This window comes from Anas acuta, chromosome 3, assembly GCF_963932015.1.
Source record: "Anas acuta chromosome 3, bAnaAcu1.1, whole genome shotgun sequence".
NCBI classification, from domain to species: Eukaryota; Metazoa; Chordata; class Aves; order Anseriformes; family Anatidae; genus Anas; species Anas acuta.
In genome coordinates this window covers 102,749,809-102,776,357 of record NC_088981.1, presented here as the reverse complement: position 1 = coordinate 102,776,357, position 26,549 = coordinate 102,749,809, and the positions used below count along the sequence as shown (strand labels likewise).

The 26,549-nt window shown below is 47.0% G+C and overlaps 2 protein-coding genes and 1 long non-coding RNA gene across 7 annotated transcripts in view; 1 reads left to right on the top strand and 2 right to left on the bottom strand.

The window, feature by feature from the left end:
• Window positions 1-12,622, bottom strand: part of GRHL1 (grainyhead like transcription factor 1) — a 28,104-nt gene extending 15,482 nt beyond the window's left edge. Inside the window, exons 1-9 of one of the 4 annotated variants that reach the window (XM_068678573.1) lie at window positions 12,463-12,593; window positions 10,787-10,852; window positions 10,040-10,226; window positions 7,874-7,944; window positions 6,080-6,470; window positions 5,622-5,698; window positions 4,997-5,153; window positions 4,537-4,648; window positions 3,459-3,553 (exon numbers count right to left, since the gene is read on the bottom strand). In XM_068678573.1, the coding sequence (XP_068534674.1) occupies window positions 3,459-3,553; window positions 4,537-4,648; window positions 4,997-5,153; window positions 5,622-5,698; window positions 6,080-6,470; window positions 7,874-7,944; window positions 10,040-10,105 (969 nt within the window). In that variant the 5' untranslated portion in view covers window positions 10,106-10,226; window positions 10,787-10,852; window positions 12,463-12,593. Of the gene's footprint in view, window positions 1-3,458; window positions 3,554-4,536; window positions 4,649-4,996; window positions 5,154-5,621; window positions 5,699-6,079; window positions 6,471-7,873; window positions 7,945-10,039; window positions 10,227-10,786; window positions 10,853-12,102; window positions 12,253-12,462 lie in introns of those variants that run through there. The other 3 variants (XM_068678574.1, XM_068678572.1, XM_068678571.1) reach the window with 3 other exon arrangements.
• LOC137854744 (uncharacterized) lies at window positions 10,874-19,765 on the top strand. Its single transcript, XR_011095370.1, has 2 exons — window positions 10,874-11,789; window positions 14,133-19,765. It is a non-coding gene; the product is annotated as an uncharacterized lncRNA (long non-coding RNA).
• An 878-nt stretch (window positions 19,766-20,643) lies between these two features.
• Window positions 20,644-26,549, bottom strand: part of TAF1B (TATA-box binding protein associated factor, RNA polymerase I subunit B) — a 48,499-nt gene continuing 42,593 nt past the window's right edge. For both annotated transcript variants that reach the window (XM_068678570.1, XM_068678569.1), the window contains exons 14-15: window positions 24,783-25,008; window positions 20,644-21,322 (exon numbers count right to left, since the gene is read on the bottom strand). In XM_068678570.1, the coding sequence (XP_068534671.1) occupies window positions 21,133-21,322; window positions 24,783-25,008 (416 nt within the window). In that variant the 3' untranslated portion in view covers window positions 20,644-21,132. The remainder of the gene's footprint in view (window positions 21,323-24,782; window positions 25,009-26,549) is intronic.

The following is a 26,549-nucleotide window of genomic DNA, read 5'->3' as shown; positions in this document are numbered from 1 at the left end:
GGCCTCAGCGCTGCTCGAGGTGGCAACACCTTCTTTAATGAGGCATATGACTGCTGCTTCATTACAATGGCATCCATACAAAGCCGGGCAATATTCATCAATCACAGAAGCTGAGCTCTTCCTACAGCCAACACAAAGCCAGGGCTACACCAGAAGAAACTCTTAAAACAAACCAGCGGCGTACGCCCCAGCCTTAATTCAAGTTATGAGCACAAAATCCGCCCTCTCCAGAAGAAGGAGAAGACACCATGGCCACACCCTCCCTGGGTACCCCTTTTTGGGGGAGTCTTTTCACACAGTACCTGCTTACAGCACAGAAGGGTGCCTCAAACACCACCTTGAGTTCTTGTAGCCACAAAATCCGGCGAAGACACCACCACCGAGAGGACATGGATGTGTTTTGCCAAATCCTGCCTCTCCTTGGAGCTGCAGCTGAGCAGGTTGGGCATGTGAGCCGTTTTGGAGCCCCCCCGGGCAGAACCCCAACCCCAACCCTCCTGCTCCACGGGATTTGAGCAAAGCCGGATCCAGCACAGCCAGTTACCCCTGGAGAAAGCCACCCGGCCAGATTGTTCAGCCGGCACTGACCTGAGAGCAAGGCCGTGTCCCCAGGCCAGAGGTAGAGAGAGAATTTGCTCCACGCAGCCTAACGGGTAGCAGCAGAGGTAACAGGACCACAGCCAGCACGGACTGGCAGGAAAGACGGGTAAGAAACGCGCGCTCAACCACGCGCCTGGTGACAATTCCCATCAGGAGACCTCTAACAGATAGCAGCCAGGGGAAGGAGAACCAGGCACGCTGGAACAGGCTGCCCAGGGAAGTGGTGGAGTCACCATCCCTGGAAGTCTTTAAAAGACGTTTAGATGTAGAGCTTAGGGATATGGTTTAGTGGGGACTGTTAGTGTTAGGTCAGAGGTTGGACTCGATGATCTTGAGGTCTCTTCCAACCTAGAAATTCTGTGATTCTGTATGGACCCCGAGGAGACGGCTCCCAGTCCCAAAAAAATCACACCCTGAGCCTACAGATGCTTCTCCCCATTGCCTGGTGGAGGCAGCCCACACAGAAAGCACTGCAAGGACAAGAATTCCTCTTCCCCAGCTTCAGCAACAGACTTTAAAGACGGCCAAGCCCGCTTGGTCAACAAGGAGGGGCAGGCACCTCCACAGCGAGCTCCATCCCAGCCCTAATGAAGCACCAGAAGATGATGAGTTTGTCTTCAGACACCCAAAAGCTGTTACTAAAAGAAACAATTCTGCCTCGACCGTCTGCCCAGCGCAGCAGAAGCCCGGGACAGGGTGAGAAACTGTTTGAAGTCTCGGCCAGCCTGAGGGTGACTCCAGCGTTCCCTGCTGCGTGCAGGCGGCTCTATCAGCTCCCATCTCTGCCCGACTCAGCAGGCCACGCTCCCACCCAGCTGGGGCTGCTCCCGAGCGGCCGTGCTGACTTTCCCAAATCCTCAGCTCAACAATTCATCAGCTCTATCCCAGTTCGCCATCCTCCCTTCTCCACAGGGCCTCCTCTCCACCTTTCTACCCTTCCTTCACTCTCCTGCCAGTCTCGGAAGCATCTCCTACTCTTTCCCACTCAAAACCTGTCTCTCCTCGCCACTCTCACTTCAGGTCCTGAGCCCTTTTCTGGCTTGAACATGCTCAGGAGGCCCAGCGAGTTCTTAACACACCGCTTCCCCAGCGATTCCTGTGTTGTCTCCCAGGAACAGAAGAGGGCAGAGAGGAGCTGCCAGAAAGAAGCACAAAACAGCTCCAAAACCCACAGGCACTGATCCCAGAGTGGGAAAAGCCTGGCACATGTGAAGTGCTCCTGGTGCCCTCCACAGCACACTGTCGCTCCAAGCAGATCTGCCACGTCCTGCATCCCAGGGGAATCAGACAAGTTTCTAAGCAGCAAGGCTTGCCAGCTGGTTAAATGCACCATCCATGCCACGCTGCTCTTATTAAAGACCAGACATTATTTATTTCTGATGCTACAGAAGGTCTTCCACAGGAGTTCAGCTCTCCTCACTCCCTGCTCTTTGTGTATTCTTCAAGAATATTCTTCGGGGGGAAAAAAAAGGAGATGGAGGGGGAGGAGAGAGTGCGTGCACACAAGGTAAGCGAACCGTGCAATAAAAATTGTTGAAATTGGCTCAGGCATCTCCTGATAAGATCACAGGAGTTGGGAAAGAGCAGCAGCTCGGCTGAGAAACCCAACCACTGACAGAACGCATCCACTCGGGGGCAAAAAATAAAGAAGTTGAATAGACATTTAAAACACAGAGTGTTTGTTACAAATGAGAGTTCTTTGAACACTCCAAATCCACGGTGTTTTTGTCTTAATGTGATCCTGACACCAAGAGCACAAACTTTTGGCTCCTGGAGTCACAGTGCCTTCAAAGCACACTGATCTTGCACACTAGGAGTGAAAGTCTGGAGACAAACTCGCCTTCTGTAGCTACAAAACCAGTCTGGGTCACATCTCCCCGCACCACCTCACCCCGCGAGCTGAAATACAGCCCCGGGGGTGTCCTGAGACATCTCCAAACTGCCACGGGCAATTTCCCTGTGGGCCTGGAAGACCTGAACGTTCAGGGGTCTGTGGAGCACCTGGGCGATGACCACCTGGCACCAGGTTCACGCAGATCAAGCGCCTCAGTTCCCTGCTGAGGAACCTGTTTGAACGCTTTGGTTCACCTAGAGGAACGCTGCTGGCCCCGCTACAACCAGCATCTCCACCTGGACGTGCCAAGGATGGAGCATGGAGGTGTTGCACAGTGTGGTTTTGGTCCATAGGTGCTAAAAATTCACTGTGTCCTCTATCTGGATCTGCTCGGTGCCTCTTGGCTTGCTGACACTGCCCTGAGAGGGGAAATCGGGAGAAAAATGGCTGGGCTCAGCGGGTGGGAAGGGATTGCTTTCCTCAGGACAGCCAGCGGGAAGCCTGGTGCCCAAATCCATACCCGGCTCACAGCAGGCACACTGCAAGGCAGCTCTCTGCAGCGAGATCAGAAGGGAGTTCACTGGGAGGCTGCTGGAGCTGGAAATAGGTCACTGTGCGTTGGCACCTGCGGGTTCAGCAGCACTGTTTGGGTAGCTCAACAGCAGCAGCTGCTCCCCCTTCTCCTGAGGACGAGCCCCTCGTCCCAACCTTAACTCCTCAAAAATTGTCCCCCTGGCTCCTGCCAAGGGGCTGTGCTAAATGCCAAGCCCCGCTGTGCTCAGCACCGCCTCATCTCCCCTGGAAACCCTCGGCGCTTCCTTCTGCCAGCGCCCATCTCTCAGGGAAGACGATTCAGCCAAGAACCCGAAAGCAGTTGCGCATCCAAAGCCTCTGAAGAAACAGCCAGGAGGTTTTGCCTCACAGCAGAGCGTAAACAAACTCGTTACACGCTAATCACCGGGTAAGGCCACACGCCCTTCCCTTCCCCCCCGAAAGGACGGGCAGCCTGAGCGTGCTCACACACCTTGGCCTCCTCGTTGATGTCCCAGGTGAAGGAAATGGCGTTGTAGGCGATCTCCTCGATGTTGCTGATGGTGTTGAAGCTCTCCTTGTAGTCAGCTGTTAGAAAGGAGAGGCGTGAGGGAGAGGGAGAGGCGATACCGTCCGGAGGAGCTCTTAATTCACACACACAGCAGCTAGAAACTGCAACTCCTCAGCAACCCCTTGGGGGCAAAGGAAGCTGAACTGTATTTAAAAAGGGATCATTAAAAAGGCTGCAAATAGCTCTCATACCAAGCACACACACAAAGCAAAAAAAACAGGAGGGAGGGGCAAAATAGGGGGCTCCCAGGAGATCCCTAGTAGCTTCTCCTAGAGGAAAAGCAGACATCAGACACTGCACGCCCCGTGCCACAACCTGCTGCGTACGGGAAACTCTGCTCCGGATGGCAGAGGAACAAGCTCGCAGTAAAACTCCTTCACTAACAGAGATTTGCATGCGCGTCTGCTCCAAGTGCCAAGTGATTAATCCCTGCTTTTATTCGCAGAAGGAAGGCGAGGAGCACAAGCCAGCCTTCAGCCAGAGGAGGCTGGACGCCAGCCAGCCACTGCCTTGTCTAGAGGCGAGTGGAAATTTGCAGTGTTTTCTTTTTTTGCCGGGCACCAAAAGGCAGCTGTGAGCAGAGCTGGGGGAAGGAGGATCACTAGCATCGAGGTATTTCCACAAGGATTTGAAGAAATCATTAAATACACGGTATTTAAGACTGCTGCAGAGACCGTGGGCTGCAATTTAGCTACAGCCACCAAGATAGGCCAAAGCACCTGTAATGACTGTCTCCAAATTCCATCTCCCAACGCAGGGCTCTGAACTCAGCCTGCTCCTGAACGAAATAAACCCCTCCAAAATCCAGCCCCTCCACGGGGTCCTAAAAATTACACCAGCTCGAAACAATCAGCAGCTCTCTCCAGTCTTTCAGCAAAGCTAGGGAGAGTTGAAAGCGTCATCCAAAGGTTGCTTAAAATAACAAAGCTTTAGCAGAAAGCCAAACCGTGCCAAGGAATTAGGCTGGAGTTTGACATCAGCAAGAAGAGTGTTCCTTTACCTATGTCAATGCATCTTTGTTTGGCTGTGTGCTGTCTCGAGTGCCAGTATTTCCAGTGCCTGAGCTGATCTTCTCTTGTTTTGTCTTCAGCAAACACCACCATGATGACGCTCTGAAAGGAGAGGGGGAGGGCAGAAGATTAAAGAAAACCCAACGCAAAGAGGCAAAAGAAAAGGCCGCAGAGTACGTTTGTCTTGGAAGTCCTCCTCGGTGTCGGGTTTTCCGCTCGTTGCAGGGGTTGCATCACCTGCACGCAAGTGCTGACACCGCTTCCTAGCAGGAAGAGCCAGGAGGGGTTGGTCTGGAAGGAGCTGGACAGTGGAAGAGCAAGCACTGAGGTGACAGAGTGGGTAAAAGCTGCCCAGTACGCTGATTCTCCAGTTGGGATTTGTTTTTGGATAGTTTAAGCTACCAAGACGCATGCCCTCCCTCCCAAGAAACCCCAAAAGCTGCCACTTACTCGCACTTTGCTGATGGGGTGATGGATTCCTTCGCTGCTGCTCACTTCTTTCAGTGTGATGGGGTAGAACTGGCCTTTGTTCAGGTAAGTCATCGTGCTGTCCCCCGGTTTCTGCCGCAGAGACTTGGAGGCCTCCAGGGTGTACTCAAAGTTGTTCCTGCGAAGCCAAGAGGACAGCGATTGCTAAGGCATTTTCCTGGAAAGCTGATTAAATGTTTTACATTTAATTTGGAGAAATTCCAAAGTCGTTAGTTGACTCACAGAGCCATCAACAGGCGAGGAAGTTGGAAAACAGGACGAGCCCCTTTTTAAAACTATTCCCTTCATGAATGAAGATTTCAGAGAGGTTCTTGGCAAGCTAAATTCCAAGTCACAGCAGCAGGCCGGCCTGGAAGCTCTCTGTTCCATCATACAGCAGCAAGCTGCTCTCACGGAACAGAAAGCTATCCATTAGCTATTAGCAATTCAATTAAATTCACAAGCTAATAAGCTGCTGGTGCTGCTTTTCACACCCAGAGCCTGACAGAGACTCAGGGCAGAAGGGAGCGAGCTGCACCGCTTCCTCACAGGAAAACCAACTCTAAGAGAAGAAGAGAGTAAAGGCCAGGGGACGTTAAAGCATTACCCAGAAATACTGTCAAAAACATAATCTTCTGAATTCATGTTGGTCATCCGGAGGTTCAGTTCAGCAGGGAAGAAAACCTGGTGTAGACACAAAAAACAAAACACAACAATTAACACGGCAGCAACAAGAAAAGTCAAGATTAAACAGATACCTGTTGCCACAGAACTTCTGGCGGGCAAATTGATCATCAGATAAGAGCTGATTTTTGGTCTGCACCCACAGGACACTGGAGCAGGTTTTTAATCCTAAACTTTTGGGTGTCAACTAAGCACAACATCTCACAAGCCTTCTGAGTCAATGTATGGCAACATTTTAAAGCTTCCCCAAATCTCAGAGACAGGGAGCAGCTACACAGTTCCTTGATGTGTGGCTTTAAAATAAATAAAACCACGGTTACTGCCGTTTTCAGTGCATACCATTAAGACAAACGCACACGGAGTGTGTCTTTTTTTTTGTACCTCTTGCACGCCTTCCTTGAAGGTCTCAGAGAAGGTTGAGTCCGGCGTCCGCCTCTGGGAGTTCTGCGGCTGGGTGTTGGAGCTGAACTGGTCAGGGTTGAGGTTCCTGTCAAACACCACCACCCGCTCGGGGGGCTCGGGGTGGTAGACGCTCGGAGGGATGCCCACGGCGAAACCGTGGGGCTGGGTCTCCGTTTTGATGGAGTGGGTGGGCATGGTGGCGATGGAGACGGTGACAGTGGTGTCAGGGGTGGTGAGGTGGCCCCTCTTGTCCATGCCCATCTGGGGCGTGTGCGGGAGGACGATGTTGAACGGCACATTCTTCAGGACCTGGACTCTGTTTTCCCCAGCAGATATAAGTGATTGCTCCGTCACGTTCGGGATGTTGTTCCTTCAAAAGGCAAGGAAAAAAAGTAAATAAACAGAACTTTTCATTTTCTCGTTAAACAAGAACTGCTTTTCAGCCTTTAGGACAAGGACAGCTGATACCAACTCTAGTGTCTGTGAAGAACGGCTCTACTCTAACCTGAAAAGCTGAGAAAACTCATTAAAAAAAAAAGAAAAACCACTCATCCACTGCTAATAACTCCACCTTGGAGATGAATTACCCTGGAGCAAAGGGTGAGGGTTCACAGCCCCGATTCTCACTGCCTGGAAAACAGTGATCCAAAACCAAGTGCTGTGATGCTCCTCTCACCACACACAGGCTCACGTTAGGCTGCACCAAACTGCTGCCTGGTGGCCAGAGGGGCATCGGGAACAAGGTCGCCGTTCCTCTGCCCGACAAGTCTGCCACCCAGGAAGAGCTCCCGGGGAAATCAGAGCCCTCCTTCGTGCACATCCCCCGAGAAAACCCCCAACGAGACTCCCCGGGGTGGTTTGCATAGCTTCACACTCCCCACCCCACCCCACCACACTCATTTCTGCCAGGATGACACCGACACCTGCGGCCGGGCTGACCTCAGAGCCAGCAGCCGCTCGGAGCCTGCCCTCCCTTCCTTTCTCCCTCCCGACAGCGTGGTGCTGCCCTCTGCTCTGCACCAATTCGGACGCTGCCATCCCCCTGGGGAGCCAGTTCAGCTCGTTCCACTGGCAGAAAACCAATCGCTTTTTGTCCTGCTAGGTTGTGGGTCAGAGGAAGACCACAGCTGGTGCCAGGGGAGCAGTGGGAACACATGGCAGGGAGCCAGGCTGCTCTCCTCAACCAGAAGTCGTCTGAGCAGCCCACAAAACCTCACCTCAGGTCCTCAAGACATTTTAATCTTCTAATCGGGGCAAAGGAAGAGGATGGGGGGAGTGGAAGCCTGTCTTGAATGAACCTATTGCTCATAATATTTGTTTAATCAGTATCTTTGCCTGCTTTGGGCAGGGGGCACAAGAGAGGGAGGGCAGGAAGAGGAAGAAGAAATAAAGAAGTTCCAGAGGATACAAAAGAAGGCCACGAACAGTCCCTACCCCGCAGCCCATGTGTGAGGGAGCAATGCTGCCTGAGACCAAACTCAGCAGTGAAGAACCAAGATAACTGCATGCAAAAAAAAGGAAAAAAGACCTCTGCAAGCCTTGGGAAGGAAAGCCTTCACTGAACATTAAAGGAAGCAGCCTCTGCCAAGCTGACTGTATCACACAAGCAGACAGAAAGCAGAATGGACAGCAATAAGCAGCAGTTTGGGCCTCAGCTCTCCACAGCACAGCACAGTCCCTGCCCTGTTCCCGGAGCAGCAAAGTTCCCTTTCAGCAGCTTTGGTGGTCTAAGAGCAAAGGGAGAGAAGCAGACACGACAACAAGAGCTAATACCTTTTGCTATGATCTTGGTCAGGATGTTCTACCTCTGGTTTAGCTGTTGAAGATCTCCTCTCCCTTGGCACCTGGGAAACACAACACACGCTGTCATTGCATTCCTCCTCCCATCCACACAAAAAATTGGCCCTTCAAACACAGCCATTAGAGCTCTTCCCCCTCTCTGCTCACATTAAGCTCTCTGAGGCCGCTCAAGGCTTTAAGTTCTCCTCAGAGACCAGAGGAGTGGGGGCACCAGGCTCAAACAGTGCTCAAACACTTGGACCCTGCATGCCACCTGAAGGATTAAAGCCAAAATATTCCTGTGCGAGGAGGAACCGACTCCCAGCACTTCCCTTTGCTCCACAGGCACACTCGGACACTGCTCACGTTTGCCAGCTCAGGTGCAAGGCAAGTAATCACTGCTGCACCGCTAATTAGCTCTGATGCTGACGACGTAGCTGCATGAGAAGCATATTTCTCTTAATAGCCCCTGACTAAAGCCTGAATCCTGTCTGTTCCACCTAACACGAGGACTCCAAAAACCCCAGAAATGGATTTTCCACAGCCACCAGAACTCTGAAAACCTCTGTCTGAGGGCCCCCAAAGCTCAACACAGCTGCAGAATCCACGTTTTGACTGAAAATTTAACTTCTCTCAGACCCTGCTAGCAACAGCTGAAGGATCAGGATAGCCCATTAATCAAACAAAAGAGTCTTCAAGTGTATTTTTTTAAATATAAAATATTCAAAGGTGATCTCATCGCTGCTTTTAATATTGCAAAGGGAGAGGGGGCGTATTGCGAATGCCGAGACGCTGTCCCTCTGACATTACTTCATCGCAGCCTCCAATAAATCTTTCAGCCCTAACCGTCCTGCCTCACAAGTGTGCTGAATACCTGTTTTTCCACCAAATTTCCTACCCACCTACTGATACACAAACACGAGGAAACCCTGAATTAGACAGTAACGTACAGCAAATCCCTTCTGCTTTGCCAAGCATGAAGGATCGACATCGCCGTTCTCTTTGTAATCCACACGTTTAGAAATCAAAACTGATTCTGTGGGTTAAAATTGTTCTGGTGAATGTGATTTATTCCCTCCCCCTACCCAAAAGGGCAGCAAGTGCAAGCACAAAAGGCAATACTCTCACAAAACTAGACGAATAACACTCACACCAGTGAATTTGGGGCATTTTTTTGCATGCGTGGAGCACTAAGCTCCACAGAAAGCATTACAAGAATATTTTGATACATGTGTTCAAATCAAAAAAAAGGCAAAGATTTTGTATGCCCAATGCCACCTCTGCTAGGGTTTGAGGAGCATACTGAGGCTAGCAAGTGCACTCAGTGCTGTTGAAGGGCACTAGCCAAAACGCCAGCCCCCAGAGCCAAGCTCCCTGCCTGCTCAGCAAGGAAAAACCAGGCAGCTCCAGCCACTCCAACAGAAACACAACACCTCCCTGCCTGAAAGTGTCTGCAGGCCTCCACCGACTCAAACACTGGGGTGAAGGAAGCCAGCCTGGCTTGGGCTTCCCGTATTTAGAGAAGAAAACTCAATGAAATGCACTCCATGCAGCTCAGAAGGCTACCTGCTTGGGTTCAGCTCAGCCAGGGGCATTTAGGAAGGTAAATGTCTCTGAGAAGACCTCAAATGCTAAGGGGAGACAAGCAGAGCTGCCAAGGGATGAACACGTTAACAGCTCGCTGAAGGTTAGAGGGAAGCAGGCACCAACTCCTCCTGGCTGACAATCCCCCACCCGCAAGCAAAAACTCTGCCTTTGTAGCTTCACGGCAGCACAAAAGCCAGCGGCCCCACCAGAACGGGGATCACACGAGCAAAAGGAAATGCAGATCTGCATTCAGACATGGACACGCTCCAAAGTTTCATTCATCGAGACTATTTAACGACTCTGGGTCCTGCAGAGGCAGAGTAAAGTGCTACTGGATTTTTTTAACCATCACAGCAAGATCCAGGTCTTATTTTACTGAGCTAAAAATTAACCATCTTTCAGGAGAAATTTGTGGATTTTTTTTTAAAGCCCTATATTTTAAAGTCCTCGCGATAAATTCATGGCTTCAGCAAAATCCATGCCACGACTCTTTGTCATCAAGCACCCGATGCTTTTTCCACCGGTGGAATAAAAGCTCCAGGGGCTGCCAGAAGCACGCCCACGCCAATCTACCTTGTAGTAATCGTACAGCAGTCCGAGGGCAGCCGCGCTGTCCTCGTCGCCGTTGATGCTCATCATAGCTTTGGTAGCTGCCGTAAGGGGATTTTCAAGAAAGGATTTCCAGGCTTCATCTTCGCTGGTGTACGGACGTCTCTGGGAGTAGAGAGAGTCATTCTGAAGAACCAGCACGGGTCTTTTACTTGAAGCATAAAAAAAAAAAGAAAGAGGAAAAAAGCACCTGTTAGAAGTCGTGAAAAACATTCCTGAAGTTCTTTCAAGTTAGCTGCCCCAGTTTCACAGGGTTCAAGTTCTGATTCAGTGCGCTGCAAGGATTAGTCAACACAAAAAGCCCAGAAACCTAATTCTGATCTCACCCGTGCTCAGTGTAAATCGGGATTAACGTCAGCAAACTCAGCGGGATTACACCAGCCCATATACAATCACAGGGCCGTTGAAGAGCACCCCAGACCTGCTAAGGCTCTGAATCCAGCCCAGAAGTTATACGTGCTTGCTGGCCTACCACCTACAAAACCTCCAGCACATCCTGCGTAATGGTAGCGAGCCGCAACCTGCTCGAGTTTCCATGTGGAACTAGAAAGTGTGAACTGACAAAACATCTTTCTCCCAGAGCCCTCAGAAGGTGCCCGCGCTCTCCAAGCCCACATTAAAACACCAAAAGATTTGCTGTCTGGTGACTGCTGAGGAGATGTGAGCCCAGCTTGACTCAATGACAAGTTAGAACTGGGAGAGAGACAAAACCCTGGTTATTTCCTTGATGATGTAGTGCATTGAGAAACTGCGTCTGCTCTGGGCATTCTGCTACTGCTGCGAAGGAGAAAGGGACAAAACGTGGACTTTCAGCCCATAACTGAAAGCAGGACAACCGCACAGCCCTACCAGCTTAGACAGCTTGACAAATTCATGTCCTGTTTGTAAGACACGTGCTTCATCTTTAAAGTCAGTTCAAGAAAACATTTTTTTAATCTGACTTTTTAGACTAGCTCAAATAGTTTTCTTTCCAGTGCAAGCGCAACATTAGTTTGCTAGACTGGGTGGAACAGGGGATATTTGGATTTCCTCAAACAATCCAAGCCCCAATCCTTAATAGATCGATAATAGTTTGTTTAAAAAAGAAAAAAAAAAAGCAAACAAAAACCCACCAAAACACATCCTCACCACCTTCATACCCCTTCCCCGGAAGATAAGGATTCTTTTCATCTGTTATTCACCCAGATGCATTCAGAGATTGAAATACACTACGAACACAAAAAGTTGTGAAACGCCAAGTTGTGAAACGCTCTAATCACTGTAATCAGCTTAGCGCTCCTGCATTTATCACCACCTTCTCCCCCAAAGATTGCCGAGCACCCTGCAAACGATGCGCTCGGTCCTTTATCGCTTACACAAGCAGCCCCGCAGCTCCAGGGGGACAGCTCGGCGGGGTTTAAGCGAGTGGGAGTTCCCAGGATGTAGAAGAGCACTTTGTACCTATAAAACAGCGTTGTGTAGTTGGGAAAAAAAAAAAAAAAAAGCAAATAACAAAAGAGACGAGCTGTCCACCAAACCCTTTTATGGGTCTTTGTGGGGATTTGTGTGTGGAGTGCCACACGTGTGCTGAATTACAGGTTGTATGGGGGACATCCACCTCCCAGCAAGGAGCGCACAGCGAGAGATAAAGCTGGATTCTCTCGCGGGGTGAATAAGGATCCTCCTGTTCTTACACAACGCGCTGAAAGGAACCGGGAATATCCACAACAAGCGGGTAACTCCTCGAGTCAGGTCATTTGGGAGAAAAAGGGAGGTGAAAGCAGCGGAGTGCGGTGCCTCTCACCCATCCTTGCGATGCCAGGAGCCAGAGGGGGACAGAAGGAAGGACGGGGGGCAGCAGGAGCAGGGCTGGCCACCACGAACCCTTCAGCCGCCGGCTTCGCCGCCGTTTCCCCGTCCCGGCCACAGCGAGGAGCAGCACCCGCTGAGGCAAACCCAAAGCCTGGCAGCGCAGGGGACCTCTCACAGCCCCAAATCCCCCCCGACCCCACAGGAACCCACGGGACGAAGCGGGGCCGCCCCGTTACCTGCCGAAATCCACCTTCCCGGCGGGGTGCGCCTCGTAGAAGTCCATGGGGCCGGCTCACAGCCCCCAGCCGGGCATTGGGGACGCGTGTGGAGGGGGCGCGCACCCCACAGGCGGCCTTTAAGGAGGAGGAAGGGGGCGGGACGGCCGCGGGGCTGCCCCGTCCCCCCCCGCACACCCCCCCCTCAGCCCCCTGAGGCGGCCGGGGGCTCCCCGCCGCCATTTCGCGCCGCCCCGCCTCAGGTCGCGGCCCTAAGATGGAGGGGGGGGGGGGCACCCCCTGAGGGGCTTCTCCCCACTCCCCCCACCCCCTTTTTTTTTTTCTTTTTTTCCCCGCCCCACGGGGACTCGCAGCACTCACTTGTCGTAGTCCTGGGTCATGTCTAGAGGAGGAGGCGGCAGAACTGGCCCAGCGGGTCGGGAGGGAGCGGGGGCGAGCGGAGGGAGCAGCGCGCAGCCCGCCGCACCGACGGGTTCTGGCGGCTTTTCTCGCCCGCTCAGGTGGCGCCGCCGGCCGCAGGTGGACGGGCGCCGATCGGAGCCTCCCATTGGCCGGCGAGGGCGGCGGGGAGGAGACGGCGGCTCCTCATTGGCTGGAAGGGAGGGAGGGGGCGGGACCGCGCTGAGGGGAGCGGAGGGGACGGGCGGCGGCGGCGGTGGTGAGGGGGGTGAGAGAGGGGCTCGGTGCTGAGGGGAGGGAGGGGGGAGGTGAGGAGAGGGGGCGTCTTCACGCTGACAGGGGTGCTCCTGAGATTTAATAAAAAAAAAAAGAAAAAAAGAAAAAAAAGTTCCTGAGGTAAAAAGAAAAAAAAAATCTGTTCCTAACGCAAAAAAGCCGTTCCTGAGGTAAAAAGTGAGTTCCCGAGGAAAACAAGTAAATAAAAACTGTTCCTCAGGTAAAGAAAGGTCGTTCCTGAGGTAAAAAGTCAGTTCCTGAGGAAAATAAATAATAAAAAGCCGTTCTTGAAGTTAAAAAAAGGACGTTCCTGAGGTAAAAAGTCAGTTCCCGAGGAAAATAAGTAAATAAAAAGCCGTTCCTGAGGTAAAAAAAGGCCGTTCCTGAAGTAAAAAGTCCGTTCCTGAGGAAAATAAATAAATAAAAAGCCGTTCTTGAGGTTAAAAAAAGGACGTTCCTGGGGTAAAAAGTCCATTCCCGAGGAAAATAAAAAATAAAAAAATAAAAAGCCGTTCCCGAAGTAAAAAAAAGGACGTTCCTGAGGTAAAAAGTCCGTTCCTGAGGAGAATAAATAAATAAAGAGCCATTCCCGAGGTAAAAAGGTTCGTCCCTGAGGAAAATAAATAAATAAAGAGCCGTTCCTGAGGTAAAAAAAAAAAAAAAAAAAAAGGCCGTTCCCGAGGTAAGAAGTCCATTCCCGAGGAAAATAAATAAATAAATAAATAAAAAGCCGTTCTTGACCTAAATGTCAATTTCTGAGGACAATAAATAAATAACATGCCGTTCTTGAGGTAAAAAAGGCCATTCCTGAGGTTAAAAAAAAATGTTTCCGAGGAAAATAAATAAATAAAAAGCCGTTCCTGAGGTAAAAAAGGCCGTTCCTGAAGAAAATAAATAAATAAAAAGCCGTTCTTGAGGTTAAAAAAAAAATAATAAAAAAGGCCATTCCTGAGGTAAAAAGTCTGTTCCTGAGGAAAATAAATAAATAAAAATCTGTTCCTGAGGTTAAAAAGGTCGTTCTAGAGGAACATTAAATAAATAAATAAGTAGATAATAAATAGATAGATAAATAAATAAATAAATAAGTAACCCGCTCCTAAGATTTAAAGGGCCGATCCTGAGGTAAATAAATAAATAAAAAGACCGTTCCTAAGGTAAATAAATTTAAAGAGGTAAATTTTTACCTCAGGTTCCTGAGGTAAAAAGCGCCTTTCCCCCGTGCTGCTCCCTGGTGGCTCAGCCCCCAAACCTTGGGGCCAGGTTCCCCTCCTCCCTCCAGCCCCGCTCCTCCTGCGACTTTCCACACGACTTTCCACACGAAATCCTTTTTTTTTTTTTTTTTTTTTTTTTTACAGGAAAAGTCCTTAAAGACAGAACAATTCGCCACTGCCCCGCTCCGGTGGACCCCAAGGACGCCGCAGCCCTTGGAGGAGATGCTGCTGAAGCCTCGGGGTGCCAGCGGGTATGAGGACATGGGTATGTCCAGTGGGGGCATGCCAACAAAAATCAGCAAATCTTGAGTTCCTCCTTGAGAAATACAAGGGTGGGAGGCCGCCTGTTGAAGTAACAAGCTGAATCAAACCCCATGCAGCAGCCACGCTCTCTATCACATGCCCAGATGCTGCAGATAACTGCTGTAATTTAAAAGCGTGTGGACTAATGAGAGGTCTCTCTTCTAGGTCAAAATCTCTTCCCTATTTGTGCAGGACATACTCCAATGCAAGATTACAGAAGGACAATTCAAGCAGCCAACCGAGGGAAATATGAAACCAAAGGGAACAAACTTTCACTAAGGGTCTAATTCTGGAAGTTGCCTAATATCCTCCGACTGGATTACAACTGGCGTTCTAGAAACAAAATGCTTTGTTTGGGTCTGCAAACACTGCCACTAGGATGGCAGAAGATAAATATTGCTATCTGGGGAGGATCTTGCTCTACTACGTGAAACGAACTGACTTGAATTGTTCTTCATGGCATGCAGTAAAAGCTATCCCGTATTTTTAACCCATTTTAAAATCTCGTTCTGGATTGCACAGAAGATGTGATTTCTTACTGGCTTGCACTTCTGAAAAAGTGCTATCATCAATTAAGATGTCAGGAAATCACATTTTTCCAAACGAGTAAAACTGGCTTTGTTTCCAACACAAATTACACAACCAGCTCAGAATTAGAAGCATTGGAAAGGGCTGCTGACATTCTCAACTGTTATTTGTCCGTGATGCTCCCTGTTCTTAGAGCTCGGGGATGTGCACGCGCGATCGCTGCTTTTTTGGCACATGTGCACACTTTTCATTAACGCTAAAATTCGGCCCTACCCCGTGGCTCTCAGTGACCCAGGGGCAGTGTGCCTTGAAGTTCAGCCGCCTGCTCACACTGCACCCCGATTGCTGAAATCTTCGCAATGCGCCCTGCTTGGCGTTTCTACTGCACTAAAGTTGGCCGAGGCCTTATTCCGAATAAATCACAGCTGGTGCCTCTGCAAAAGAGCCTGCTTTTCTTAACAGCCTGATTCACGGATGAAAACGTAGTTATCGACATGGCAATCACTTCCACGTTCAGGAGACAATGATACAAACACGGGATTGTGACACCACTGACTAATCTGCCGGTCACAATCTAGACTCTGTAACACCAGCGGGAGGTGGATTTCTGTGATGTCACTGACCCGGTTGCATCAGCGCTGGATAAAATCAGGCAAGAAGCACAAAGGGATTGAGGAGGGCTTTGGTTTGGGCACGAAGCCATCCCAGCCTGGTGTGGCAGTGCTCTGGCAGGACTTCCCTTGCCCTGTGCTGACTGGCGTCCGCTCCAACTGCTTCCCTCCCTCAGGCCTTTCACCTCCGTGTCACTGCTCTCCTCCCCTTTTCCTTTTCCTCTTCCTCTGTCCTGCCTTCAGTGCTCTCCTTCCCTTCCTCACGCATTCATTTCCTGTTAAGTGAGTTCCCACCCAAAACACCTAAAGAACCCCACACACCATTTGCAACCATCTGGCTGAGCGCCGTCGCAGCGTGCTCACCCGTTTCCCTATTGCCTTTTGACGCCGCTCTCGAGAGAAATTGGGAATTGTTCTGGACGAGGATCACCCTCTGTTAGGACTTACCCAACAAATAAGGCTCTATCAGCTCGTACGTGATAATTATCATCTTGGTGCACCGGCCATTCACACCTGTGTAACAAACAAGTTGCATCAAATTTGTAACAGTATTTTTGATTTCGCAAAACACGGCAGGCAGTCAGGGCAAGATGCACTGAATCTTCTGTGCTTCACTGCACAGCCCACCAGGTAAGCTCTTCTTTTCTGCATTAGGCCATGTGGTCACCGATGGTACAGCTGGAAAAGTCAGCCCACAGCTAACCACTGACTCTGTACAAGTAACCCAAAGGAGTCAAAGGGATGAAAAGAAAGAGAAAAGCCCAGGCAGAAAGTTCATGAGCTCACAAGGAAGAGAGGTAAAGCAGGCGCAAAGGAAAGGAAGAGGTAGACAAGTGGCCGTGGAAAAGGAAGGTGGAAAAGGATGGGGAAAAAGGAGTCAAGAAATAAATGAAAGCTCAAAGCGTGAAATACAGAAGAGGAAAGTGAAAGCGAAACAGTTGGCTTTTCAGCCATATCCCTATACGCAATCTTGCCAGTGTTCCTTAAAAATCAGATTTCCCCTTTAATTCTGCATTTAGCCTTAAAGATAACACAGAAACCATTCGCAGCAAGCAGACTGTTTGGGGCCAGGAGATGCAGCTCCACTCTGACATGCCTACCACATAAATGAACCAAATTTGCAGTAGCCTACACATAAAAAGAAGTCAACCTGAAGGCTCGAATTTTATACTGGCAATAAAACCTTTGGCTGGCCAGTCTCACCGAACGTTCCCCATCCCTATAAAGCACTTCCTTTGGGTTTAAGTCCTTTGTACAAACACGCTGCCATACGGGGTGAGGGCGATGTAGCAAGAGAACAGCGCGTGCAGCTCTTTGCCTGCACGCTGTCCTCTGCCTAATCCGCTTTGCTCCACAGCGCAGCCAGCGCTCAGCTGCCCAGCCAGGAGCTGCGAACACCGCGGAGCTCGGGGACGAGCCTCCCTTCAGTCAACAACATGTTTTGTCACGGTCTTGTGCCGAAGCAGCACACCTCACTGCGCCGATGAGCATCCAGGTTGCCCTCGGCTGCTGGGGCACTGCGATACAGTTTCGGATGAGCAAAGCCACTGCTGGGACAACAAGGAGGTCTGGGATGGGATCCAGAATGCTTCTCCAGGACAGAGCAGCCACGTGAGGCTGTCAGAGTTGTTGGCTTGTAATTTCTTTTAGAACCGCCTGCTTTGCTGCCAGAGGCAGGCTGTGGATGCTGGCGAGCGGGGAGGAGCGTTCTGGCTCTCCAAACGCCGCCACGAGCAGTCGTACCAGGGCAGCCACAACCTCACGTGAGGACACCAGCATTCGTCATCCCGCGCTCTGCCAGCCCTCAGTGCACGCAGCGCTGAGGGAAGCTTTCATCTCTGCCCGTCCCCACAGCTTGGCATTCCCTTCGCACTCTTGGATCAAAATATGAGGCTCCTTGAACAAAGCTACCCTGACTCTTCTGTGCCTCTAAAGCAGCGTAAGTCTTACTCAGCCTGCCACAGCCAAGGGATGGATTAGCCACGGTGCCGACAGCTACCCAGGGACTTCACATCTTTAAGACTTTCCCGGCAGGCCTGTGGGTCCCAGCCCTTTTGCTCCCAGCCGGCCCTGCAAAAACATCCTCCTGACAGCTTTCCATAAACACCCTACGATGACTTTCCAGGCCCATCAGCAAATCTTGGTCACCCACAGAGGGAGAAAAGCCAGCATTAAGCAGTCAGGCGAAGAGACTTTGGAGCTTCCCAGGACGTTGTGAGCAGTGAGTTTTCATTGCATTGCCTGCAACGCTGCATGAAGCTTGCCCAAATCTCCTTCACACTATTGTTCCAGGGGACGTGCAAATAATAGGCTAGGAAAGATTTAATTACCCATACAACACACTATTGACAATATATTGAACTAGGATTGCTCACAGGCACGTAACCTTGCTGATTCTCACTTCTCTTGCTAAATCAGGCTCAGGGCCCTTGCTCAGCATAAGAGGTTCAAGAGAAAGTCAAACATCTCTCCTTCCTGTCTGGAAAATGATAAAAAAAATTTGAAAAGAAAACAGGTATGTGGCAGACTAAGATGATATTGAGGATGCAAACACACTGAGGCAGTGAAAAGACAGCGAAATACCAATTCTGTTGGAGACTAACTTTCAAAGAAAACTAGACGTCTGTCATATTTCTCCAAGGAATCACTAGAAAGGTTGCATTATTTAAGGAAATTCAAAGTAAGACTACATTTGTACTCTTGATGGAAAAAACAAAACAAAACAAACCAGCACGTTAAAGTATAATACACAAACTGGGAAATGACTGAATTCACTTTGGAAGGCACATCAAGGTCTCAAAATAACTGATACGCTTTTGTCTAAGCTAGTAATTAGTCAACTATTCAAAATCTTCTCAATAGATGTTTTAAAATTTCAATCTAAAAAAAAAAAAAAAGCACTTGGTTTTAACCTTGCTTGGAGGCTTGAATTTCCCCCAGAAGAAGTACAACAAGGCCCGTATCAGAAAGCTGAGCTTTCCTTGGCCATTTTCAGCAAACGGTTACCGAAAGGAGCTGCAAGGTAGAAGCAGATAGAGGAGGTGTTGGGAACTGCTGGGCTGCGGCAGACACCTGCCCCTCAGCCACCTGCCAGCTCCACCTCGGGCTCGTGTTAACCAGACCCCAAGCGATTGTCCCCAGAGAGCTCGGCTACATCCACTGAAGACAAGGCACTCTGGTGGCTCGTCAGCTTCGTAAACATCACCGCTGGAGCGTAAGTGCCGATTGATTAAGCTGGATTGAACTACCACGAAGTATTTCAGAGGCACACCCTTTTCTTTTAAATCTGCCTCTTCGCCCATGTGCCCAGAAGGCACAGGGCTGCTGATGATTAATTGTGAGCTCTATTCCAGTTTATTAAAGTACAACTTTAATTTATTCTAACATCTAAGGGAGCTTTGTTACATTTGTAACAATGGAACAATGAGTACGGTGTTTTTAATTTACGAAGCTGAGATTTTACTACTACAGTATTTTTAAAAGAAAGGTATACCTATAATTAAGTGCACAAGTCTTTCAAATGAAGACTTCTGAATTAAAGTAAGCCTTTATGTCTATAAAGTGTCTTTTAGATAGGTAATTCAGGACTTTAGCAAATACTATAGTAAAGCGAATGGGATACTTTCAGGAGTTTGAGGAAGCACTGTTAATACACGGTGTTAATGCTTTCACATTTCCGTCGATTTTTAACTGACACAAACACTTACCCAGAACAAGAACAAAGGATAATTTTCCTAAATATTTACAAACTTCAGTAATTCGCTCAGGTGAGGTTAAGCATAATAAATAACAGCTGATTTAAAAATACAAACACGAGATCTGATTCAAATTGGTACATTCTGACTCCATAATGTAATTATCAGTTCGAGGGATGTCCCAAGTCTTGAGGTAGCTAGCACAATGTGGCAATACACACTGAACTGTATCACTTAGGAAACATTTAACACAGACAACAAGTAACAACTCAGCCTGTACTCTTCCCCCCACCAAACACCATTTAGCTTTGTGTTGCTAAAAGCATAGTTTCTCATCTGCACATCCCAGTCACTTTATGGGACCACTGCTCTAAATCCCTGTTCTACAAGAACTGCTTAAAATGTCTAAAAAAGTAAAAACTTCCACCCAAACAGTATCTTTTCTGCCACCTCCAATCAGGACACTATGTTCTACTCCACTGAGCCAGTGAAGCCTTCGTGGCTTGCCAGCATTTCCAAATAACTCTTACAACTTACTTTTAATAGCCTGCCCGCCCTCCCTTACACACATTCCTGTCTGCTCTACCTGTGCTTGAAATACTGCTTCATCGCTTTGCTTCAGGTGGGTAGGGCTGCACGTCTCCTCTCCTATCATTCATTCATTCACCTGCTCCCAGTTTTTAGACGACAGTTTCACAGATTGAACTGCAACAAATCTGAAACCCTTCCATCATACTTAGGCTACTCACTGAGCTGATTACCTTCTCGGATTACATCTCACTGAAGCCCAAGCCTTGCTCAGTAAGGAAGCTCTATTATTAAAATAAAATAAATAAAAATAAAAATAAAAATAAAAATAATAAAAATAAAAATAAAAATAAAAATAAAAGTCTGCAGACAGCATTTGTCTTGTCCACAGTACCGCCCAGGAACAGCTGGTGATTTTGTGATTGATCAAGTGTATTTGGCAACTCCTGTACTTTGTGCTGACAGATGGAGTTAGGGAATTTTATTTCATTCAACCGGAGGCAGAATTATTCAGCTGTGTATCTGCTCAACATATCTCTGCTCAACATATGTATATGTTATGGTGTCTTTAATGTAGTCGTAGCACCCAACTTCATTTACACATTGTCTGGGATAGCTGGAAAACACAGTGCATAAATAAGATTGAGCATGAGAAATGGGTAGAATGGCTGAGGCACAAGCTGCTGCATTATGAAGCGATCAGAAGAAATGAAGTGCAGCTCAAAAGAGAGTAGCATTGCAAAAGAAGGATGACGGGAGGACCTGGCAGCTATTGCTGTACGACAAAAAGGATGGGGAGTTCCAGGCATAAAGGCAGCTGCAAAAGCTGTGAAGCCTGGAGTAGGACACGGCCCCAGAAGGCGCTGGCTTGAATGAGAGGCTCAGGCACAAGGAGGGACTGGGAGATACTCAGGATGCAAAGAAATGTTGAAAGCAGTGCCAGAACCGCTCCAGAACAGACCGTGTAGGAACAAAGACTAAACAACTCACTGCAGTGAAAACATCAACCACCTGCTCCTTTTATTTGTTAACACGCTATTTCAAAACAAAGTAAACATTACTTTCTAGAAATATATTTGCCGTCATACAAGTCAGTAAAAAAAAAAAAAAGGTAGCATTTTAATTGCAAAATCTCACAATGCAATTAGGTGCCAACGTGCTGTCCAGTACGCTTGAAGTATGTAAAATTATGTGGAAAAAAATGGCAATTTCATAGCTTCCTGTTGGCTCTGTTGCAAAGCGAGGAAATAAATCTTGGTAAACAGTTTCCTTGGTAACTCTCCCAGTTGGAAGCCAGTGACTGACTTAAATTACGGACGAGGTGACACTACAGCTGCAGTGCAGTGGCAGAGCTCAGCGCTACGACCTTAACAGAAGGTTTCTGTGCAGGAAACAGGAACACTGGCAGTGTAGATGTGATACCCTGGTTCGGGATGGAACCAATTCTCACAACTTTAATACTATTATGTTTAAGTCTCTTTACTTCCTTAGGCCTGTGTTTGGAGGCTTTTTGGAGAGTTTTTTATTAAAAAGTTTGTGTTCTATCACACACACCTCTTCATGGATGTAAGAGGGCTGTATCCTCAGAAGAAAGGAGAACAGCCTTAGCACAAAATGGTAACTCTGGGGAAAGTCCACTTCTTTGTAGTGCGCCAGATGACCACACAACCTGAAAAGAAAGAAAGAAAATCTATCAAATTCTACTTAGAGGAAAACTCCAACACCTTATCAACCGCCTCAGTCACAATTCTTGTCTACAGTGTCAGTTCTGTCCAGAAGAAACCTAGAGGACTGGCCCAAGACATGTCAGAGATGGTACAGAAGCATTAAAAAATTAAAACCTCGCACAGCTTCTTGCCCTATGAATTAGGATCATCCTGCACCAGATGAGAGATGTGTTTTTTGCCAATGGCAACCCATCCAGTTCTTGTCCGCTGCCTGTGTGCACTAAACACAGAACACCTGCCTAAAAACACGAGAGGAAAGCTAAGCTCACGCCACTGGAGTAATATAGGAAGCACTGGAGCACACGTTGGCCGTGTTGACAAAAAGTAATTAGTGCTATAGCAGCCTTCTGCTTAATTATTTTGCACCCGTTGTGGCAACAATTTTAAGGGAAATGAGGAGTTTCACTGCTCAAGTGTGTAATGCAAACAGCAGACTGGGCTTGCTAGTAAGAAGCACCAAACACACCCAACCAAAGATGACGGCGGATGCACAGCGCAGATAGCTCAGGAGCAGCACTATTGCTTGGTTCAGCAATTTGGGCTGGAAAAATAACCTGGTAAGCCCAGATTTGCTTTTATTAAGAACGGAGAGTTTAAAGAAGCATAAAATCCAGCTGCTTCAATTAAAAAAACCCACCACTTTACATTCACATGAGGATCCAGGTGCTATTCACTGTATAAATCCTATGCAGCCTCCGGTTTACTACGTGTTGCCCTGGGATGTGGAGAAGCAGAGTTTAAATTTCCCCTCTGTCTGATTCAGAGCAGCGGTCTTAAATATTCACCAGAACAAGGACTGGAACCTGTCTGTCCCAATTTTTATGGGCAAGTGTGCTAATTACTAGACTATAGAGTCATTTGCTCGCTCCCTCTGGCCCAAAAAACATTTACATTTTACCTCAAACTGGAGGAACAGATAGACCCGTCCTGGAGTACCATGAAAGTCACACTTCGGGGAGCAAAGGCTTTGTTTGAACCCTTCTGAAGCCTGGCAGATTTGGAATCTGAAACTAGGTCTCTCACTCCGTGGGTCCCATGGGCTGCCCGACAGATTCTGTCCTCGTGCTGCCCAAAAGCTGCCAGCAACCTCTTACAAAAACTGACTTTCAACTTCTCCTTTCAGCAGTGTCAGAAGGATCCAGCTGGCTCCACAACCCCACCCAAAGCTTTGCTAAGTTCAAGCTTCACTCATAAGCAGTGTCAGTTGAACCAAATCTCCATTTTTTGGCCAATACAAACTTAAGCATTTTGTGACAGCCTCATGTTAACCCCACGTTTCAGCACTTACAACTCCGAGAAATAGCTATTTCTGTGCTATTTACACTAAGAGCATCTCTAAAGAGCTAAAAAAATTTCCAAGAGATTTTAAATTTGGATGTAATAAGGGAAAAGCCCATCTATTTTTCTCAACACTTTGCACACATAACACTTTACCATATATCAGCTCAAAATAGTCATATACCCAAGTAATTTAGAACTGAGCTTAAAAATTAAAGCTCTAAAAGAAATGAACATGTAAAAACATTTTACCCCTCAGTTTACCACTCTCAGCTTTGCCCACACTGGAATTGCACTTCAGTCCTACGACTAAAGCATTCCAGCAGTCCTAGTTGGACCACGCTGATTTTTAGAGGATTGATATCTTTGTTTTTCGTTCTGTTACACATACACACACTTGCAGAGGATAAAGCCCCATATCTGAGGGATTAGATGTTATTTTCCAAAGTTAACTAAGTGTCAGGTGTATAATTAACTACTTGCATTGCAAATGAGATAATGGGAAATTTAACCGGTAAGAATTTAAATTCAAATCTTGCTTTATGAAGGCTATGACAGTTTGCCATTAACATTTTAATACATTACATATGAAAATGCAGGCTTAAAAACAGACTTTGCATGAGAAGATTATTCACGCAAACATACACTGAAATATCCACTCATTCCGTGTGTATATAAGATTTACGCAAATTTGTGGTAAAAAGGATTATTACCTCTCCTCCCTTAAAAAAAGGGGGGGGGGGGGAGGCAAAAAAAAAAGCTTCTTATTCATACAAAAGAATGAATCCATACAACCAAAGCTCTTGTAATATAACACTGTGTTTACATTATTCCAACCCATTTCTGTCACGGTGGATATGTGAAAGGCAATGTGAAAAGGAAAATAAAGATAAGCAAATAAATCCGCTAAAAGAAAGGACTGCATACAGGTGAAAGCCAGTTATTTTCAGGGGGAATATTTAATGTTTTAAAAATCAGGAATGTATCGCTAGGATTTTGTAGGGCCTATTGCTCTCTCTAGCATGACATTCAGAAGTGTATAGCAGATACAGATTTAAGATGTCGTTCAACACATGTTGAAGAACACACAAATAAGAACTCATTTCACATTAATGTCCCCAACCTCCTTTCCAAAAAAAAACACAAAAAAACCCACATTGCACACATGAGTTTTTGCAGAATTTGACACAAGTGGAAGGTATTAAGGGATGAGTGAAAAGTGTGACACAAACCAGGCTGACACTGGAATATTCATATAACCTTGCACAAGGCTGGCTAAGCTGGGCTATAATTCTCCTGGCTCTTTAGGTCCTTCAAAGTAAATGACTATACTAACAGATAGCATCGTTGTTCTGATATACCCTTAGTTGAACAATTAAATAAATGAACAAATTCCCTTTAATTTGTAAAGTTGGGATTTGGGGACAGTTCTCTAGTAAAGACGGACTCTAAACATTCTTAATAATAAGTACGAGACGTTTCCTTTTCCCAGATTTCTTACTTTACTTTTCCAATCTGCTTGCAAAAACAGTTTAGAGGAAGTAGCGATCGAGCCCTTTTCATTCCCAGTCATTTTATTTTTAGATATATTTTGAAGGCATTAACTAGCTACTTATCTGAACTCTGAGTGCTAATTTTAAGATTAAGTTTTGATTAAGACCACCAAAAAAAAAAAAAAAGGCAAGAGTGATTTAGAAACAACATTTTCCATGCTTTTTGGGGCTCAAAGGAGAGAGGAATGGAAGCTTTCCCATTCTCTTAAGAGCGGTGGTGCAAAAGTTTCTAAAATCCTATGGAGACGGAAGCGTAGTGAATATTTCTATCCAGCTGCTACTCTTGCCATGTGACTCTGGCTGTTGATTTTGTCTCATCTCCTCTCTTCTCAGAAGCTCACTTTGATCGCTCTTCATATTACAATGTCTACTCCCAATCCAAGACTAACCTTTCCGCACACACCCCTTTCTACAAAAGATTTTAAATATATGTGAAGACATAGTTGTATACACACCCCGTATTTGTCATTTGGAAAGAAAAATATAGAGCGATAGATGTATATACACACACACCATACTTCACTGTCAGGAGATTTTTCCAAAAGGTATTAAGCAAAATGTGAATACTTACTTTTCACGGCATAGTCTAATTGTGCACAGCCAATAGTCAGGGTTGATGGTTGTAAGTACACCGTTCTTTTGTTGCAAAATTCCCTTCAGGCTATGTCCATGAAAACAAGTCCCATCTGTGTTTTCTTCAGACCAACTTAACTGAAAACTTGAAGGATTTGGCCTTTCGGCAGGTTGCACTGAACCAGACAGCTTGCAAAACTGATTTTGCAAGTTCACAACCATCTCTGCACAAATAGAAACAAACAAGGAAAAAAAAGGCAGAAGTATTAAGTGTTGGAGTACTCTTTAGAGGTGATTTACAAAGGAATAAAATAGGGGTATTTGTACCTTTAAAAAAAAAAAAAAAATCTACAAGGAATACTGAGAAAGTTTAGGGTTCTGTGGCCAGGATGCCTTTCACTGCATTTACCTGGCCATATGCTATCACTTGGACTGGATAAGATTTATTGAGTAGTTTCTTGTGTGCCAGAATTAAGGAAACCTGGCTTCATACACGTATGGATTTAATGTTACGCTTTTCATAGTGTAGATTTCAACTGGAAATAAAATAAATAATAATAAAATAGACACACCACCTTTCTCCACTACTAGTGAAATACTTGGAAAAAATCTAATACATGGTGTAAGAAAAAAAAAAATCACATTGAAGTGTTTCTTCCTCTCAGTGAGAGCATATTATGGGGTCTCCCTCTTCTCCCTTACCTACCCTTTCGGAAGCCCACAGGAACAACTTTGAGATTTCTAAACCCCATCAAATGCAAGTGAGGATGACAAACTTTCATACTTTACTGAGGCTGATGGACAGAGGGAAAGATGTTTTGGTGATGGATTGGCACACACAACATGACCACATAACCCTTTGTTTCCCTAGGATAACAAGCCAGCTAAAAAATGCTGTTGTTGGAACTCCAGGTTCTTTTTATGACCTGTATCAGAGTAAGCTCATTTGTAAACTGGAAAAAGGCAGGAAAGATATCCTAAAGTGATCCAAGGAATGGGAGGCTTATTTTGCAAGACAAAAGATAAGCTTTACTAAAATCAACCACCAACACCCACTACCACTGCTAAAACCCAGAAGGGTAAAAAGCTGCTACAGGTAAAGGAAACTTTCAGACCAAGAAACGTGATCTATCCAGAAATAACCAGCCAAAAGTACAAAATGTTTAACACCAGTAGAAAGACAGCTCTAGAGCACTCTCTGCATAGGTATTCATCATCTCTGCTATTTAACATTGTTGTACGATGAATCTTGCCCAGCCAAAATGGCACTGTGGGAGAGTCTGCCTGCAGTAGTCAGTGGTAAAGCTCAGTAATCCATGTAGCTCAAAGAGAAACAGAGCCAGAAGGGGAATCCAGAGTGGCACAGAAATAATAAACAATGAATATTTTTTCCCTTTTTCTTACAAACACGGGAAGTACAGGGCATCTGAGGAAACGATCAGCTTGCAAGAAAGCAAAACATGTTTTGCCACAGAAGGTGGCTCAACTGCAGGATCACCCCTACAGAATTTTGAAGCATAAAAACATGAATAAAAACCAAATGCATTCTTGCACAGGAAGTCCAACACAAGCTATTCAAAACAAATAGGACAATACAACTTGCTTCCAAGTTCCTGAACCAGTCACTTCATGAGACTGGAAGAGCATATAAAGGGAAAAACATCACTTGGCACACTTAATGTCTTTCTCCAAATAACTGCTGCTTGCTACTATTAAATGTAGAATAAAGAACTTCATGGTTTGTTTAGTTGAATAAAATTCTGGT